Source organism: Hydra vulgaris, chromosome 10 (genome assembly GCF_038396675.1).
Source record: "Hydra vulgaris chromosome 10, alternate assembly HydraT2T_AEP".
In the NCBI taxonomy this organism is placed as follows: domain Eukaryota; kingdom Metazoa; phylum Cnidaria; class Hydrozoa; order Anthoathecata; family Hydridae; genus Hydra; species Hydra vulgaris.
In genome coordinates this window covers 16,460,657-16,481,296 of record NC_088929.1, presented here as the reverse complement: position 1 = coordinate 16,481,296, position 20,640 = coordinate 16,460,657, and the positions used below count along the sequence as shown (strand labels likewise).

The 20,640-nt window shown below is 27.7% G+C and overlaps 1 protein-coding gene across 10 annotated transcripts in view; it reads left to right on the top strand.

Moving 5' to 3' along the window:
* The window catches only part of LOC100202951 (membrane-associated phosphatidylinositol transfer protein 2), a 64,234-nt gene extending 43,594 nt beyond the window's left edge, over positions 1 to 20,640 (top strand). For 8 of the 10 annotated variants that reach the window (XM_065807374.1, XM_065807377.1, XM_065807379.1 and 5 more), the window contains 3 exons: positions 4,617 to 4,800; positions 11,855 to 11,980; positions 20,170 to 20,640. In XM_065807374.1, the coding sequence (XP_065663446.1) occupies positions 4,617 to 4,800; positions 11,855 to 11,980; positions 20,170 to 20,424 (565 nt within the window). In that variant the 3' untranslated portion in view covers positions 20,425 to 20,640. The remainder of the gene's footprint in view (positions 1 to 4,616; positions 4,801 to 11,854; positions 11,981 to 20,169) is intronic. The other 2 variants (XM_065807382.1, XM_065807383.1) reach the window with 1 other exon arrangement.

The window sequence follows — 20,640 nt, the reverse complement described above, 5'->3', positions numbered from 1 at the left end:
TAAATTATTATTTATTTATTTTAGGCATTTTAAGGCTTTTCTTATTATTTTAAATTACTAAATAATTTACTATTTATTAGTATTTAAATTGTAGTGATTCTAACTAGCACTTTAAAAATTATTTTTTTTGAAATAAATTGTAGAAAAATTTAATATTTATTAGTATATAAAGTTTATTATACTATTAGTATATAAAGATTATTATTAATATTATAAAGATTACCAATAATAGACAATCTAACATCTTAATAAACAGAATTAAGATGTTAGATTGGGTTTCTCAGTCACCAGACCTAAATCCGATTGAAAATTTATGGAATCTTTAAAATTAAAGTAGCTGATCAAAAACCATCTAGTTTGTCGCAGTTAAAGGCAATTCTCATTAAGGAGTGGGAAAAATTTGACACGCAATGGTTTAAAAACTTAGTAAATTCAATGCCTAAAAGATGTCTTGCAAGTCATCAAGGCAAAAGGCGCACAAACAGACTATTAATTTTATATTAGCAAAATAATTGTTCAAGGGGTGATTTACACTTTTTTTTAATTAATTTTATATTAGCAAAATAATTGTTCAAGGGGTGACTTACACTTTTTCTAATTTAGTGGATAATTTTTGTTTCAAGTATAAGAATATTAATTTCTTGTTATAAAAATGTTTTTTGATATAAATTCAATATAAAAAAAAAATTAAGATGAAAAATCTAAATTTAAGCATATAAAAATTTGTTTTTATTGAAAAATCATTAGGGGGTGATAGTCACAAAAAGACTAAAGAAATAATATAGTTTTTTTTGTCTACCAAAAGCAATTTGGTAGCATCAGTTAGTATCACCTCTGATATAGATGCAGAAATTAATTCTAGTGAGGAGAAGTTTATAAATGATGCTCATGATGATCAGTTGTCAGATTTCTGTGACATAGCTAGTGAATCTGGCAGGAATATGATAAAATTTCCAACAGCTGCCAAAGAATGTGACAGTTATCGTGTATCTGATGCTGCTTGAGCTGCAATTGCTACTGCCTTTGCTAGGCCCAAAATCAATTTTCTTTGATATGCAAAAAGATATAACTCATGTGCATTAGCAACTAGCAATAAAGACATAATTACTGAGGAACATATTGCAATAATAGAAGAACCTCATTCCATTTTTCTTGATTATGTTTCTCCATCAAGTGCATCATCAACAAATATCAAGAATATTATAGATTTTTTGATGAAAACAAAATCACTTGATAATGTGTTGATAATTGTAATAAGATTACTGGAACTGTAATTGTACTAGGATATCCTGTTCAATTGTTAGTGCATAAGTTCCATTTTAATGAACTACCATTGATAAATTTAGTTTTGCATTAAAATGGCACAATTTCTGGGCATACTGCATTTAGTGACAACATTAGAAAAGCACTTGCAAGTTGTCATGAGTTGCAAATCATCAAGTTTGATGTCAGACAAAGTAACTTACTGAATGTTCTAGATAAGATTGTGACAATATTAGCATAGATCAACAATATCTTTATAACATTTGCAAGACAATAGAAATAGGTGAGATAAAAGAAAGCCTAGCAAAAAAAGCCTAGCCTGTTGATTCATTTTCGGTGGCTGACAACAACAAATCAAATTCGTTATTTGTATGTTGCTAGCACTCCTTTGTTTACCAAGCTTATAATACTTACTGATTATATTCTTCGAGTTTATGCACTGGTGTGATTCTTTATAAAACTAGAGCCTTAATGTTACATGGACATTGTGGTGCTTAATTCAATTATTTCGCTTTCTTTCTGTAAGTGGTTGACATATAGTTGATAAATGCATTCAAAGAAATGCATGATATGGTCACCCAGAAAATATTTTAATGTCAATGTTATTAGAAATTAGCAGCTAGAAAAATTAAATTTGCAAGGCAATGCACAGTTTCAAATTCTACAGAAGTAAAAAAATTCAAAATTGATCTTCTAAACCTTAAGAGTACCATAGTCTTATAAATTGGGAGGAACTTCCTAGGATTCTACCACCTAAGTTAAAAGAGTTAAGTGATGATTTCATTGAAAATGCAATACAAAATATTCAAAAAATGCAATACAAAATATGTACGAGCTCAATATCAACTTTATTAAGGCAATACTTGATTCTAAAGCATAATTTTTGAAGACTTCCTGCATGCCAATTAATCTTGTAGACAAGGCTTTTCAAAATACTTCAAAAATTTTCAAAAGAACCACATTCTGACAAGGGTTATCTGCTTTCTCAACCAAGTTCACATTTTTCTTGTTTAGGTACATGATTACTGTTTTTGCATAGTGAGATGATGCCAAATTGGGCCAGAATGCATATGTACGCATAAGTATCTGAATGATACTTATCGAAGAATGGAATGAGTCTCTTCTAAATGCATTTGTTTAAGTAGATTTCTTGATATACCGCTAGCCTCAAAATAGGGCTGAGAAATGCCATTTTCAAAAAAAGCAATCTATACAAGTAAGTTTTTTGAAACTTTCATTTTATTTGGTATTTAACTGTAGATGGAAAAGATTTTACATTGCTAGTATAAAAAATATCATCTCAAGCGATACTGAAGTGATTTAAGGTGAAACAAGACTCATCATAAATGATTGGTTTATGATTTTCAAATTTCTAATACAATCAACTGCACTTGGTTCTAGCAACTGCTTTTTGCTGGTCAGAACATTTTGAGATTGTCTTTATTTTTTTGGAATAATTTTTGTATTTTTTTTTGTTTTACTAATGCGTTGCTGAGTACAGTTTTACTTTTTTTGCTTTTTATACTTTTATACCTTTTTGTCTTTGTCATTTTTTTAGCCTTTCCTCTACTTCCCTGAACTCTTTAGTAACCAGATTCACTTTCAGTATGTTTAATTATCTTGTAGATAGTACTTTTAGGTATATTCTCAGTTTTAAAGTGATCATAAGTGAACTTTTTACCAACATTTTTGTAATTTAAATAAAATTCATATAACATCTGTTCACAAAAAATCCGGAATGAAAAATTGTTCTTAATTGAATACAAAATTAATCGATTTTTGACAAAAATTTTAACTAAAATGAGTGACTGGACATTGTTAACTATTTTATAACCGAAAGTATGTCCTAAATCAGCGGCTTTTCGAACTTTAGTTTTGACTGAATCCATTAGGTTGAAAAAGTAGTCTGGATCAAACTCTTTCAACTTTAATCGAATTCTATTCTTAAGGTGGTCAAGATTTTTCGCAGTAAATCCCTTTCCATAAACTTTTGCTTTTAAATGTGCCCAAAAATTTTCAATTGGCCTTAACTGCGGTACATTTGGGGGGGTTATCTTTAGCGTCGACAAAGTTAATACCTAAAGTGTTGTAAGTTTCTAATGTGTGTTTTGCATAATGACATCTCGCTCCGTCAGGCCAAAATAAAATTTTCATGTTTTGATGCTTGGAATTTATAAATGGAAGAAGTCTTTTTGTAATACATTCTTTAGAATAAGTTTTTGCATCCAGTGCACAGTTTTTTACAGCAAAATAAGGCGATGAATGACCAAAACGACTGATTGCAATCCAAACAAGAACTTTCTCGTCAAACATTTTTTTTAAGTTGAATTTAATGTTAGGATCAGTTTGAGAACTATCCTTTGTATAGTAGCCAGAGTTTTGTGAACAATTTGCACAATTAACACAGAAATAAGATTCATCGTCCATGATGATTTCAAACTCATTTGATGGCTTGAAAAAAGTTTTTGAAAGTTTTAATAAGTTTTTCTTTTGTTTAATTTCTTGCTTTTCTGTTGTTTTTGGTGCATTTTTTCTTTTGGTATACTTTAGTCCATGCATACTTAATAATCTACTTACGTATGAAACGCTTATCTTATATTTTAGTGCCAATTTTCTTTGCGAAATCCCGATTCTCTCTTCTGCTCTTGCAATCATAGACTCTCTTTTTTCTGGTGTAATTTTAAAAGGTTTTCTGCCGCAACCGATTTTTTATTCATTGGCAAATTATTTTCAGACCTTTTAATTATGTCATAAATTGTAGATTTAGCGATTCCCATTTTCTTAAAATGATCCACTGTAAATTTCTTTCCACTGTTTATGTTTTGTTCATAAAAATTTCCAATCACATTTCTAACATCGTTCTCTTTTAGATGCTCCATGTTTATTTGAATTAATTATTTAAACTCAATTTTGCCACAAAATGAAACTGTTGTTGTTGAGCGATTAAATTTAAAAATTTCGAATCGAAAATTCGAAATTTAGAACAATTTGTGTACATTTGAAATCAGTCCGGATTTTTTGTGAACAGACGTTACATGTTTTTTAATCTCTTCTTGTATTGAAATTTTGTTTGATTCTTATTTCTATAAAAAATAAAAACTAGAAATATTTAAAAACTAGAATAAAAATAGTTTTAAAAACATTTTTCCTTTTTATTTTATCTTATACCTTAAAGAAATTATGTCTTTAAATCCAGTCGCATTTTTCAGTTGTCACCCATAAAACAGCACTTAAAAAAATTTATATTATTTAAAAAGCTTGTTATTTATTTATGTTATTCCATTTACATATTTAATTTAGCATTACCATTTCAACCTTACATATAATAGTTGTTTATCTTTTTGTTTTGACAGACATTGGCAAGAACTTGGTTATTTAATTATATATGTGTCAAGTCGCTTATTATTCCAAAAATGTCAGGTTACAAACTGGCTCTCTGAACACAAGTTTCCTTTTGGTATTGTTTCATTTGGTGAGCATGTTACTGGAGATTACCAAAAACATAAGATAGATTTTCTCAAAAGACTTATGAATGTGGTAAGTTTATAGTGGTGTCACATAATTAATCTTGGTATTGTATACACACTTATGTATATATATATACATATATATATATATATATGTATATAAATATATCTATATATATATATATATATGTATATATATATATATATATATATATATATATATATATATATATATATATATATACATATATATATATATGTATATAAATATATATATATATATATACATATATATATATGTATATATATATATATCTATACACATTTATATAAATATATATATATATATACATTCATATAAATATATATACATATATATTCATATAAATATATATATATATATATATATATATATATATATATATATGTATATATATATATATATATATATATATGTATGTATGTATGTATGTATATATATATATATCTACTATAGCATAAATAAATCAGCATGTGCTTACTAGTTTTTCTTATTTTTATAGCAGACAGTTTTTACAAAAAAATAATAAAAAAATAGAATAATGAAAAAAAATATTGCTGCTCTGTGCCTTTCAGTTCATTTAGCGGCACTCCTATGTGGCACCAGGCTATAAGATAGTCAATGTATGCATGGTTTTAATTGTGCAACACTGTCTCTGAAATAATGGATTAAAAGGATGTGTAACATGTGTAGCTGAGGTAGTTCTGTGACAGTTGGGGTTGCTTTGCTGGTCGCAAAATAGTCGAATTAGTCAGACTTGAAAGAAATTTTGTTAATTTATTTAGTAACATACTTTTTAATCTGAACAAAGATTTTTAGACAATCATTAATATTTTAGTGTAATGATTTTTTAGCATAAAGAGTCAGTTAATTTTTTAGATAGCAATCCTAAACAGAGATTAAAATTGGGTAAAACTATTGTTTTTCAAAAAAATGCACAAAAGTATTAACATACATGGGTTGACGCCCTTAGTCACTGGATTGCAATCCCATTGGTATGATCTAAACAGAAATGTTCAATTAATGCAATCAATCAATCAAAACAAGTACCTACAAAAATTTATCCTCTACTTATGTAACATTGGTAATAAATCCGGTACTAATTCTACTCTATAGATTACCTGAAAACAATCTGTACACCCCACTCAATACACCCCTTTGCAATATATACTATTAGGTTTTGTAAACTCAATATTTCTTTTAATTAAAGATATATAATATATATATATATATATAATATATATATATATATATATATATATATATATATATATATATATATATATATATATATATATATATACAGTGCCGGTTTTAGCACTAGCAGCGCCCTGGGCGAGATTTCTACGGCGCCCTTAGCTCAATTTAACCCCATTCAAAAAAAAGGCAAAGGGTAAAATAACCAATTAGTTTCGCCCCTTTATATTCAGCGTCCTGGGCCATCGCCCAACCAGGCCCTACCCTAACGCCGCCACTGTATATATATATATATATATATATATATATATATATATATATATATATATATATATATATATATATATATATATATATACAGTACTCGAATTAAAGGAAAAAAAGTAACGGGATGGTATTTGGAAAATTAAAAGTACCTTTCCACCTAATCATTGTTATATAAAGAGATTTATAAAAAGGCAGCGGGATGGTTTATACTTTATAAAAAGGTGACAGGATGACATCCTGCCTCACTTCGAGCACTGTATATATATATACATTTCAGGAAAATTTGAAAGAAATTGGACTTTTCATGCAATAGGTATCTCAAGTTATGCTCTTGTCTGGTTACTTTTGTACGCTACTGTACGAGGCATTTTGTCTTTAGCATGTGGTAGCATAACATCTTTAACTATATCTTTGTACATATTTTTGTCCATTTTGCCATCAATTAAATGGATATGACCGGAACAATCTCTATTCAAGTTAGCCCAGTTCATAATGTTTCGACATCTGTGCTTTACTTTTGATAGCTGGTATTTAGGATTGTTTTTATGGCCTTTTGGTTGATGGGCATATCTAATATTATCAAATCCAAATAACATAAACATAAATTCATCACTAAAAAGTACTTTCAGTCACTGCCCAATTCAAATGTTCATTAGCAAATCTTTATATAAAGAATTACAACTTTATATAAAGAAATACAAAGAAACTTTTAATTATATAAAGTTTCTTTGTAGGACGTCTTCCAAATAGATTTGCAGATCTCAAAAGACGTTTCATTGTGTCAACACTACATTTTACATTAAAAAGTTCTTTAATTTTAGCATTTATCAAGACAGCATTTTGGGTGGATCATTTTTCATGGCTCAAGGATGGATGTTTTAGCAGGACAATTACCCTAAGCACATTTCAACCCTTGTGAAAAAACTTTTTCAAAACCAAAGAAATTCGATTAATTGAATAGCCTTAGCAAAGTTCTGACCTTAATTCAATTAAAAATCTATGGGAACACACAGTTGGACAAATTTCAGGTTGAAAACCAACAAGTAAATGTGGTTTATTGAATACTCTGAGACAAGAATGGGGAAAAATAAAAGTTACTGTGATTATGTAGCTGGTGGACTCAATCCTTGTCACTGTCAAGCAGTAATCAATGATAAGGTGATGAAGTACTAAAGCAATTTACTTTAAAATAAAGCACTTTCAATTTAAAAAGTGTTTAAAAAAAAATCTAATTTAAGTTTTTTTTTTTCCGGATACTTTAGCACGCGCAAATATTATTTAAATGAACTTTTAAGATTAGATTGCTTAGATTTATAAAAATTTGTTTGTTTTTAGACTTGTAATTAATTTTTTGACATTTCAGTGAAAATTTGAAAGAAGTTGGACTTTTCATTCAAAAGTTATCTCAAGTTATGCTTTTGTCCGGTTACTTTTGCACGCTACTGTAGTTCTGTGGCCATTGGTCAATTTATGATAAGTGCAAATATGACATTTTGCAGAAGAAGAGCTTGAAGTTTTGATTTGTCATAAATTGGGTAATAATGAAAAATAAATTATGGACCAATCAGCTATAGATCTTTCTGTATAAATTACAGCAATCATAGTTTAATCAAATGAAAGATCTAATGAAATAACAAAATTGCAGCCCATCTCTAATATATGTATATATATATATATATATATATATATATATATATATATATATATATATATATATATATATATATATATATATATATATATATATATATGTATATAAATTAGTAAAAAACACTTATCTAACTTTTATTTTCTACTTTAAGTTTCACCATTGCTGGATCATCAGGAAGAGAACTCTTCCTGATGATCCAGCAACTTAAAGTAGAAGATAAAAGTTAGATAAGTGTTTTTTACTAATTTATTATTGCTCTGTTCTTTAAGAACATTGAGCACTCTAATTGTAAAATACACTAACATAATTTAAATTAAACAAAAGAAAACCACAACGGCAAAAAATGTATATTTTTTTCAATTATCAAGGGAGTATTAATAAAAGAAGTGAAGTCATTAAAAAGTCATTTTAGAAAAATATTTAGAAATATATATATTAGAGGTTCTCCTGATTCCAGCTTAATTCCAATACTCAAGAAATTGTAAGAGTTGTGATTCTCTTCTTTTTTCACGATTCCGATTTTTTTCTAAAATGACTTTTTAATGACTTTACTTCTTTTATTAATACTCCCTTGATAATTGAAAAAAATATATTTTTTTTGCTGTTGTGGTTTTCTTTTGTTTAATTTACATTAAATTTTCACTTTTGCATTTAATATCATTGTTGAAGTTAAGCAAACTGTGAAGGAAAACCTTAACAAAAGTAAATATTACAAATACGCAAAATGCTGCCACAAAATTTTAATTGATTTTTGAACTGGCGCTACTTGCTTGTTTTATTATAACTATTATTTGTTTGTATTTTTTATATGTTATTTTATTACATAGAACACATTTAAAAATAGCAAAAAACATCTAGTGCATTTAAAATAAAATATTTCTTTAATAAGTATTATGGAAATACACAATAACAATAATAAAAAAATGTTTAAACAAAAAATTGTTTATTTAAATTTGAATTATGTGACATAAAAACAAAAGGTATCGAACTCATTTATTCAAATTTTAATTATAAAAGTCTTTAATTATAATTGCTTTCTCTCTTGCTTGAAGCTATTTGAGTACAATTTTTAAACTTTTCAAATTAGAAAATTTTATTTCAGAATATAGTATTATCATGCCAAAATGTAAGAAAAGTGAGGTATGGGACTATTTTACAAACAATTTAAATGACACTAACTCTGCAATATACAACTTTTGCAAATCAGTTATATCCAGGATGGTGGCAGTATTTCTCAGTTATACACATCATCAGACATGCTTAAGCATTTAAAAACTTTTCATAAATCTGATATCAAAAATCAGAAACAGGATAAAGATAGTATTATCGGTTTTGATATATGTGAAGATACCTCTACTGCAGGACCATCTTCTAAATCCAGTCCTAACCCTGTTTTTGAAACTCCTATGACCATGCCAAGGGAACCTCAATCTATTACACTCACCTCCATAATCACAAGTCTCAGGCCTAATCTGGGGATGTGGAGATCAATACTAGAAGCTCTTCTTTTACAATTAGTTCTGTAAAAGTGAAGCCTAGATCTCATCTCCTAAACAACCGACTATACAAGTGTTTGCAAAGACAAGGCCTCTCACATCTACAGATCCAAAGGCAATAAAAATTACAAAGCTTATTGCTAAAATGATATGTACAAATAACCAACCTGTTAGTATCATAGAAAATCCTGGTTTCCAAGGTTACTACAGTTTTTGGAGACAAGATATATGATACCACCCAGAAAATATTTCTTGACTATTGAAATTCCTAATTTATCAGAAGGTATTAAGTAAAATTCGTTTCTCGGCAAGGAAAGCTGATCATGTTAGTATAACTACCGACATGTGGAGCTCCACAGCTAATATTGATTACATGAGCCTAGCTGCATATTTCCTCATAGAAGATATGAAACAAATTCACATTTGTCTTGATATGGTATCTTTTCGTTTGAGCATTGGGGACTACTTGAAATTCTCAATGTAGTAGTAAGAGATAATGCCAGAAATATTGTCTCTGCTATGGGAGTAGGGAAGTTGTCAAACATTCCTTGTCTCACTTTAGTTGGTTGTAAAAAATGGCTGTCTTGATAATCAACGCATTTCTTTACTAACTGCTACATGTAGAAGAATAGTAGGACACTTTAAATATTTGGTTAAGTTGTACAAACTTTTGAGATTTTGGGTCTTCCTAAACACAGCATCGTTCAAGATGACTCAACTAGATAGAATAGCACCTTTCCCATGCTAAATTGTTTAATTGAACAAAAAGATGCGATTTTGTTGATAATGCTCCATTTCCCAAAGCAGCTTGTTAAAACAAAGAATTATCAACCAAAGAATGGGACAGTTTGGTTCCTCTTGTTGCTGCTTTAAAAGTTTTTGAAGATGTCACGCTTACTGCAAGTTCATTGAAAGTGATCACATCAGAAATTATCCCAATAATAAATGCAGTTAACATGTCAATTGATGGCTTTAAGGATTACAGAAATTTCACAGAATCTCTGTGTGAATCTTTGCATCGCTGTTACGGAGACTGCGAGAACAAACCTTTATTTGCAACAATACTAAATCCCAGATTTAAAAACAAGATTTTTATGAGCAGAAGGATGGCTGAGAAAGCTGTTACTTTATTGATGGGTGAAAACCACACCTGCTCCATATGCTGTCTGGTCATTATATAACTAATTAAGCAACACAAATTCTGTAGTAAGTATTGTATGCGCTTCTATATTATTATTGTACTTAAAATATTGCAAAATATTTTACTAAGTTTTTCTGCGATCTTGTTTGTCAAGGTCCATCTTTTGTATTTAAAGAATTGAGAGAGGGCTGTAACCACCATTAAGAATACAAAATAATTAAAAAAAATTTTTTTTTGGCCTTGTGGAAGTGAATAATATAAAAAAAAATTATAATTTTTTTTTAATATTTTAGATACATACTGCATATGTCAGACTAAGTAGCAGTGTACTTAAAAGAACCTCTACTCCCAAGTCACAAAGACATGTTAATTGGAGGAAATTCAAATTTCTTAATATGAAAAAACTAGCACAGAAATATTTAGGGACGCCTCTATGTACAGTGTTTTTGGAGCGGTTGTTTAGTATTGCAGGGTTCATATGCAACCAATTAGAAGCCAGTTGACTCTGGAACAAGTGCAAATGCTTGTGTTATTGAACAAAGACCTGCCATTTTTTAACTATTAGACTAATGGTGGTGACATATGTAAATGCTGAAAAGACAAAATTCTGTGTATCTGATCACTTACCATTACTTATGACTATATTATTTGTTTCTTATTAATACTAAGTATACAAACATTCTGTATATTATTTGTTATTTATTATTATGATATTAGATAAGTTGCTATTATTTCACAGGGTCGATGACATGGTTTTCATAGTGAGGGGGGAGGAGGGAGGGATACACTATTATTTTGAAAAAAATCCTCAATTTCTAGGTCAATTTCTTTAAAAAAGAAGTTTTTGATAAAATAGTGTGTGGAGGCGTGCTCCCTAGAGCTCCGATGTCGTCAGCCCTGTTTCACCTGTACCAATATAACTGATTTCAATGTTTTTACTTTTAAACTCTGTGTAAGTATTAAATTAACGTTAAATTATTATAATTAATATCAGTTAAATTAAAATAATAAAAATCACAAAAGAATCGTTAATAAATTGAATTACATTTATGAAATGGCATTTGAGAATTGAAGTTGGAAAATATATATATATATATATATATATATATATATATATATATATATATATATATATATATATATATATATATATATATATATAATATTATAGATAATTAGATTAGTTGGTTATATAAACATATTTATTTAGTTAAATTTATATAATTTGTTTAACTATAAAATGTATTGTTTATAAAATTTTGTAATATAATTTATTTAAAAATTTTTTGATAAAATCATGTATGAGCTAAGAGTTAAACAATGAATGTTTAGGAAAATGTTTTGTTTCATGCTGTGTATGGATCATCTCGTGACTCTACTGTTTATTTGGATGCTTTAAAAATCTCTCCATCTCATGTATTTTTAGTCAGTAAAAAAAACAAAGGCAATGGGGTTCAGGTTTTTATTATTTTTGTTGATATATTGTTGTAATATTTTTATTTTTTGTTTTATTATTAAAAGAGTTTAAAGAAATTTTACTTACTTAAAAGTACAAGTTTAGTAATATCTTACAATTCTCAGTGAATTTTAGTAGACAAGGGGTTTTCAGATCTTTGTTTTCTTCCAAGTTTACTTTTCTCTTTCTGTTGATAAAAGACTCATAGTTTTTTTATCAAACTGAAAGTTTGTAAAAGAACACTTTTTACTCTTTAGTCAATTTTTTAATCCTGGCATCGCCCTAGCGACAAAAAAGTGAGACCCTAATTTGTTATTGGCCATTTTTAAAATTGCTTTTTCTTATAATAATAATCATAATTAACTTTTATGTTAGTTGTTTTATAATATAATAATTTTTTTTCCTCCTATTTTATATTAAACAAGTTTTTTTCTAAAAATGGTACTAGCTAAAATGCCAACTGTAAGTCCGTAAAGAACTTTTTTGCAAACTAAGATCTTTTGGGGAGATGATGTAGTAGTTTACTTGCCAATTTAAGACTATAACCTTGTGATATGATGTATGTATAATATAAAAATATTATATAAATTTATTTCAATTTAAATTAATAAAATATTTGTGGTGCCAAAAATATTGCTTGTATTTTACTTGTTGGCAGTTTGCATTTTACTGACTGCCATCTAAAGATTAAATAATTTGCTATCAATTAATACTGGAAAATATGTTTTTATCCATCCCAACTTACCATTGATAAATTATATAATGGATAATCAGCATATTTAATTGTATTAAATATGCTGATTTTTTGTTAAAATTAGCTTTAAAAATAAAATTTGAGTGCTCAATATTATTAAATAATAGAGCAATATTTATTTATTTATATAAAATGAATAAAAACAACTTTTGATGGAACTCTGAGTTTCATACCTTTCGGCAATCATCAGCCATTGTGTATTTCGTCACTTAAAAACCGTTTAAAAATTACAAATTAAAATTATGGTGGAATAAGTTCTGATGTTACAAAAACAAAACAAAACAAAAACAAAAAGATGTCAAAGGCTTAAAACTATATTAAAGAAACTATATTAAACTATATTATTAACTATATTAAACTATATTATAAACTCTATTCGAAACTGTATTAAAGTTAGCTATAGTTGCATACTTAATGTCAAGTCTTTAATAAATGCACATAACAACAAAATTTTACAAAGCAATAGAAATAAAACATCAAAAAAATGCAACTGCATAGACAAAAAAATTTGTCCGTTAAATAACCAATGCATTTCTAACAATGTCGTGTACCAAGCCACTGTAAGTTCTTGAGATCCTCAATTCAAAGATAAAGTTTATTTCGGTATAAGTGAAACCACATTTTAATTAAGATATGCCAACCATCTTAAATCTTTCAATGTACCAAAGTATAAAAATGACACTGAACTTTCCAAAGAAATATGGGAACTAAAATCAAAAAATATAAAACCTGTTGTTACATGGAAAATAATAGCACGATGTAAGCCCTAAAATCAAGCATCAAAAGTTTGTAATCTTTGTATTGCAAGAAATTTCATATATTATCATATATCAACCTTTGACATCTTTTTGTTTTGTTTTGTTTTTGTAACATTAGAACTTGTTCCACCGTAATTTTAATTTAATTTTTAAACGGTTTTTAAGTGACAAAATACACAATGGCTGATGATTGCCGAAAGGCATGAAACTCAGAGTTCCATCAAAAGTCGTTTTTATTCATTTTATGTAAATAAATAAATAAATAAATATATATATATATATATATATATATATATATATATATATATATATATATATATATATATATATATATATATATATATACATATATTTATATATATATATCCTAAAATATCTTACCCGCTTTTATCTAATGTCTACTGTCCGATTGCCATTATATTCGCATTATGCAAAGTTAGGCAAAGATCTAAAACACCTAAATGGTATTCTCCATTAACAGTTCGACCTTCTGGAACAAATTCCTTGTGGACAATACCCTTCGAATCATAAAAATTAATCAACATTGTCTTGATTTGAGACTTCTGGAAACGCAATTATTTTGGTTTTTGCTTGCCTTTGGACTTCCATTCAGCAGATTGACGCTTAGTTTCAGGGTCATATTTAAAGCACCATGACTCATCACCAGTTATGATTGAATCAAGAAAATCTGGATCGTTTTCAACAGTTTCAACCATGTCTTTGCAATGCTCCACCCAAGCGATTTTTTGGTCTTCATTTAATTTATGTGGAACAAAACGTGCACATACCTTTCTTTTACCCAAATCTTGAGTTAAAATTCTCCAAATAGTGTTTTTACTTGTATTTAATTCCTCAGCCAACATTCTTGTAGTAAAATTTGCATCGATACCAATGATTTCACAGACTTTTTCCACCAATTCAGCACGATTACTAGCTTCTGGACGACCTGGCCTCAGATCGTCATTTAAATCCTCATGATCATTTTTAAATCATGTAAACTACGTATAAACTTGAGTATGACTCATGCAATCATCACCATAAACTTTTTTCTTCAATTTATATGTCTCAGCAAATTTTTTTTCAAGTTTAACACAAAGTTTTATATTCGCTCTTTGTTCCATTTTCGTTTTGTAACATTAGGACACGTTTTTCTTTTATTGAAATGGCTGTAACTTTCACATCTGTCATCCGATTTACATGAATGTAGGTGCGTTTGAAAGAGGATGATTGTATCTTTTTCATGCTGCAAATTATCGATGGATGGCGCTGCATGTTATATGATTTAGATATGAAGTTCGGTTATTTTTGGGACACACCGTGTATATATATATATATATATATATATATATATATATATATATATATATATATATATATATATATATATATATATATATATATATTAGGGTGTGTCGTAAAGCAATATTTTTTGAAAATGTCTGATGGTACCCCCTAAATGTGTTCTTTGTAATAATTTAATACTAAATTTGATAAAAATTTTAGGGGTTGCTCAAGACCCTTAAACATCAGACGGGTCCCTAATATTTTGAAAAAAAAAATTCTTTAAAAGCGTATCATGTATAAAAATTTCAAAAATAATGAAAAAAATTTATGGAAACACAATTTTAAAAACATATTTTCATAATTTTTAAAAAAACTATGAATATATGTACTTTATTTTTTGTTAAAAACGATAGTTTTAAGCCATAAAACTTAAACTAGTATTCTTTATATAAAGTGATTATTATTTTTGAAATTTTTATAAAATTGCACTTCTTTTGAGACCCAATGCTTTTAAGGAATTTTTTTTTTCAAAATATTAGGGACCCATCTGATGCTTAAGAGCAACCCCTAAAAAAAAATTTTTATTTAAAAATTTTTTAAATTTAGTATTAACTTATCACATAGAACACATTTAGGGGGTATCATCAGACATTTTCAAAAAATGTTGCTTTATGACACACCCTTATATATATATATATTTTTTTTTTATTTTTTTTTTTTTTAGATTATTCACCTCCCCAAGGCCCGATGGGGGCCACTACAGTCAAGGACCACTACAGTCATTTTTTTGTGTTTTTTATTTTTTATTTTTTTTTAGTTATTATTTGTGGTGCAACCCTCTCTCAACTCTTTAACTCCGAAACACAAACCTTGCCGAGCAAGGCCGCTGCGCGAAGAAACTAAGTTGAGCGCGGTACTTCCTGGGAAGTGGTGGGAGTCGAACTCCGAACCTCTCGCTTACAAAGCGAGCGCTCTTACCACTACACCACTACCGCATTTATATATATATATATATATATATATATATATATATATATATATATATATATATATATATATATATATATATATATATATATATGTATATATATATATATATATATGCAGTTCCGCAAGAAGGAGGGAAAAAAAAGAAAGCAAAACAGTTATGAAAACACATACCGTAAAATGAGGTGACTTTGGCCAAATTTAAAATCTTTTTTTTTCAAAATTTAATTATAAAAGATTAATATATAATATAAAAGATTATCTGTAATTATTTGATATTCAAGAGTGGATACCTTGGTTTTTTTACAACAGTTATTTTTTTCTTTGTCTTATTTGTATTTATAGCTGCTTGCATATTAACTACATCAATTTATGATACACTTTTTCCTGGGACAACGGAGGCTTTATGTTGATTTTTATTAGGGGGTATATGGTCATAACTTAAACAACTTCAACTAAATGTTGCATGAAAGAACCACTGACAAGAGAACCTATTTCTACAGTGACATCTTCATTTGTAAATGTTCGTTTAGGATGTCTATCTAGTATCTGTTTTCGATCAAGTGGATATAATCCGATTTTTCTGAAGCCTGCCTTCATACTTTCACAACCAGGTTCTTCAATTTTTTTTATGAGACATTTAAGCAATGCTAGAAACTGATCTTTTGGAAGGGAAGGAGCTTTACATCCTTTGCCACTCTCCTTCCAAGTTGTTAATATTTTTCTCCACTAAGCTTTCATTGGTCAAAAATATGCAACATCCAATGGCTGCATTAAATGCATGGAGTTAGAAGAAGTGCAATAAACTTGATGTTATTTTCTTCACACAAAGACAGTACATATGTATTTAAATATGATGACAAATTGTCTCCAATTAGAACATGTTTTCCAGAAGTTTTTTTAGTTCAGGTAACAATAAAGATTCAAACCAATCTTTAGAACAACTGGAATCAAACCATCCACTTTTCTGTCTAAATTGTCTACATCGAATCTGCTTTATATACAAAATATGTAGAAAGGATAGGCCCTTTTGCATTACCACAATACATCAAAGATGTAGCATACTTTGTTGAATTAATTATCCTCTCAGGATATTTTGATCTTTGCTTTGTTATTACTAGTTTATTACCAGGGTCATGGGTTAAATTAGTTTCATCGTAATTCCAAATTTTTGATGGAGGAACCCCTGCCAGTTCAAGAATGATGTTATCAAAAAAGTTGTTAATGATAACAGTACCTACTTCCACTCTCTTTTTTTTTAATGTTACATGCAAATCTAACTCTTAATTGTTTATATCTATTAAGGAATGATTTTTCCCATTTAACAACAGACATACTTCCTGCAAATTGCCTAATAAACATTCCTTTACGGTCTGCATAAGACTTCACAATACTTCATAAATCATAACAGTCAACTGGGAATCCAAAAGAAGACATAGTTATAGCATAGTTTGCAAAAATTTATTCAATTTCACTAAATATTGTGTAACCACCTGTTTTTTCATTATGTATACCTTTCAGTTTATTCTTTATTGTTGATAGAGGAGTTTTAAAGGTTAAGCAAGCATCTGTTTGTGTTAAATTACCACTTACCAATTACCACTTCTTACTTCTTTTTAACATTTGATTAATGTGTCCTGGGTGTATGGAATATAATCACGACTCCCAGTAACACATTTATATGTTCTTGGCATGTTTTCTTTGATATAAGTATGATTATTAATTAATATTTTGTCCGAAAAGCTAAAGTTAAACCAATAAAATTATATCTATAGACAATATTTTCTGAAAAATAAATCAAAAATATAACATTGAAAATCAAATAACTACATTTTTTCACTCAGGTTAAAGTCACCCCAAGTTGTGGCCAAAGCCATAATTTTACCCCCATAAATTTTACTTAAAGTTATTTTTAATTAGAGGAATTATAAATTTGACAACTATTGTACAAAACTCATCCTATTTAAATTTACTATTAGTTATAACATCACAGCACACTCAAATAAACAAAGAAAAAATTATATCCTTATATTATTTATATAAATATAAATTATTTCCGCAAACTACAATTAATCTAAGTAATAAATAAACAGAATAACTTTACTTTTGAGATAAAATTTGGAAAAAGTCGCAAAAGTACAAAGTAGTTTTTAAAAGTTAAAACTATTTTTTATAAATTAGCCAGTCACCTACCAGACCAAAGTCACCTCATTTTACTGTACTAAACTCTGCAACTCTTAATTTTAATCATTTAAAAATACTTTTAAGCAAAAAAATTATTTTATCATACCATAACATGGTTTTAAAGGTGTAAGGGTTGTAAAAATGTGTTTTGACGTTTATTTAAAGTCTTGTTGTTTAGCGTTAAAAATCGTATCGTAATACCATAATTGATAACTTAGAAAATGATATTTTAACATTTTTTTAACATAATTTACACGGTTTTAAATATTAAAAATCATTTATACTTTTTTTCCTACATCATTGGTTAGGTCGTTTTATTTGTTGTTTTTTAATATTACATTTTTCGTTACGACCATCACTGTTACAATTGTCATGACAAAAAAACATAAAAATGGATGTAAAACCTCAAGTAAAAACTATGAAACTCAGTATATAATAATATCAATATGCGCTAAATACACACAAATGATTTTTTTTACCATGCTGTTTGCTGCATTATATCTAACTTTAATGTTGTAACTTTTGCATACTAAATTATATGATAGTGTTTCACATTTCTAAAAAATTTTAAGTCATTTCCATTTTTTAATTCATTTTTAATACCTTAAACAGCGTCAAATGTTACAACCGCCATTCTCGCTGATATATATATATATATATATATATATATATATATATATATATATATATATATATATATATATATGTGTGTATATATATATATTAGACGTATGGCTAAGAAGCACATTTCATTTTTTCGGAAATGGCATATTGTTAATAGATGTACTTTTACTTGGATTTACAGAAAATATTAATACTTTTTACCAAATCAATAAAAAATTCCCCCACCAGCGCAGATGAAAATTTGGTCCCAGCAGTCTGAAAATACAAAAAAATCTGTTGACTTAAAAAGTGAAATGTGGTTCTTAAAAGAGGAGGATGTACTTGATTAAAATTAAAAAAACTGTAAAGATATCATCTTGAAAGATAAAGCAATAATTTTAAAAAGTTGACAAGAAGCTGTAAATTTTCTCAATGATCAAAAAATAGTAACATGTTCAAAAAATGTCGCGCAAAAAATTTTTTCAAAATAAAAAGTGAAGAAAACATTTAAAGGTTATAAAGAGTCCATTGGGAAATAAACAAATTTTTACCAAAAGAACAAAACATAATCTATAATTATATAGATCAAGTAACAAAAAGAACTCTAATGGTATTTTCAGCCTGCTGGAACCAAATTTTCATTTGCACTGGTGGGGAGACTTTTTTCGATTTGAAAAAAATATTATTTTGTGTTAATATAAGTAAAAGTTCATTTTTTGCTGCTATGTCATTTCCGTAAATATAAAATGTGTTTTTTGTCATCTCTTTAATAATGTGTATATATATATATATATATATATATATATATATATATATATATATATATATATATATATATATATATATATATATATATATATATATATATATATATATAGCATATTTATGTTAGCACTTGCTCTTTTTTTTGTACCGTATCTAAAACGATACGGCTTTTTTTTTTTTTTAAATGAATAACGAATGAAGAGATTGCTGTCCCATCCCGAACCCTCATTCGATGTAGCAGCACTCCGCTGCGAGTCAGACTATTTGTCTGTCAATGTATGTACTGAAGCCCCCGGCAACAGGCTATTTCAAAATGACATCACACTGCTTACCTAAATCAGCAGTATAAGGTATATAATGGCCATCCAACTTTAATATGATGATGCCAACTAGTTAAAAAAAAGTTTAAAAGGTTTTATAGATTTTTTAGTTGTTTATAGATTTATAGCATATTCATAGCTGCTTCACGATTCTGTTTGTAGATTTACAATTTTTTTCTTTTCTGGTACTCTTTACGAGATCGATAGTAAACCCATCATTACTAAGGTGTTTCTAGAAATATCACTTTACCCTACGTTAGAAAAGTATGAGTTATGTATAGAAAATGTATGAGTTAGAGAAGTACATGTTTTAAGTTGTTTACAAAAACATTATTTTATACCATTGTACATATTGATACCTTTTTTTAATCTGATGGTTTCTAATGAAAAATATAGAATAGGCATTAAAGGTAAGGAATTGACATTACTTTGAAATTGAAAAAAAAGATTTAATACCATGTAACTATCTTATATGTATTTGCGTTAAATTGTCATCAATGACGTTTCATCCTTTTTGTTTTCGTTTTTTAATATAGTGGATTGTGAATGGATACTCGTCACATTTGGCAGATCTCAAACAATCGTCATTGTCAATACGCTCAAAAAACAATCACAATTTGTTTTTTTCTTTGGGATCGTTTGGCACCAATCATCGTATAAGTTCAAAAGAGCATTCCGCAGAAAAGAAATACTCTGTTAACAATGATAACCGGAACACCACTCATTCGCTTAAACGCAATACCTGCTTAAAAGACACGCATGAACTGCATTCTGTAAACTCTTTCTCTTAAAAATGTCGTATAAGTTTGAAGCAAGTAGAATAAATGTTAATATTATTTTTTTAAATTTTTATTTTTTTTAAAGAAATTAGTTTAAAAAAATATCGAGTATATTATACGCTTGTTTTTCAAAATTTTACTCTTTTCTAAATTTTTTGTACGTCACTCAAAACAACGAATTGTAAATTAATGTATTTATGTTTACTTATTTATAAATTTTTGTTTTTT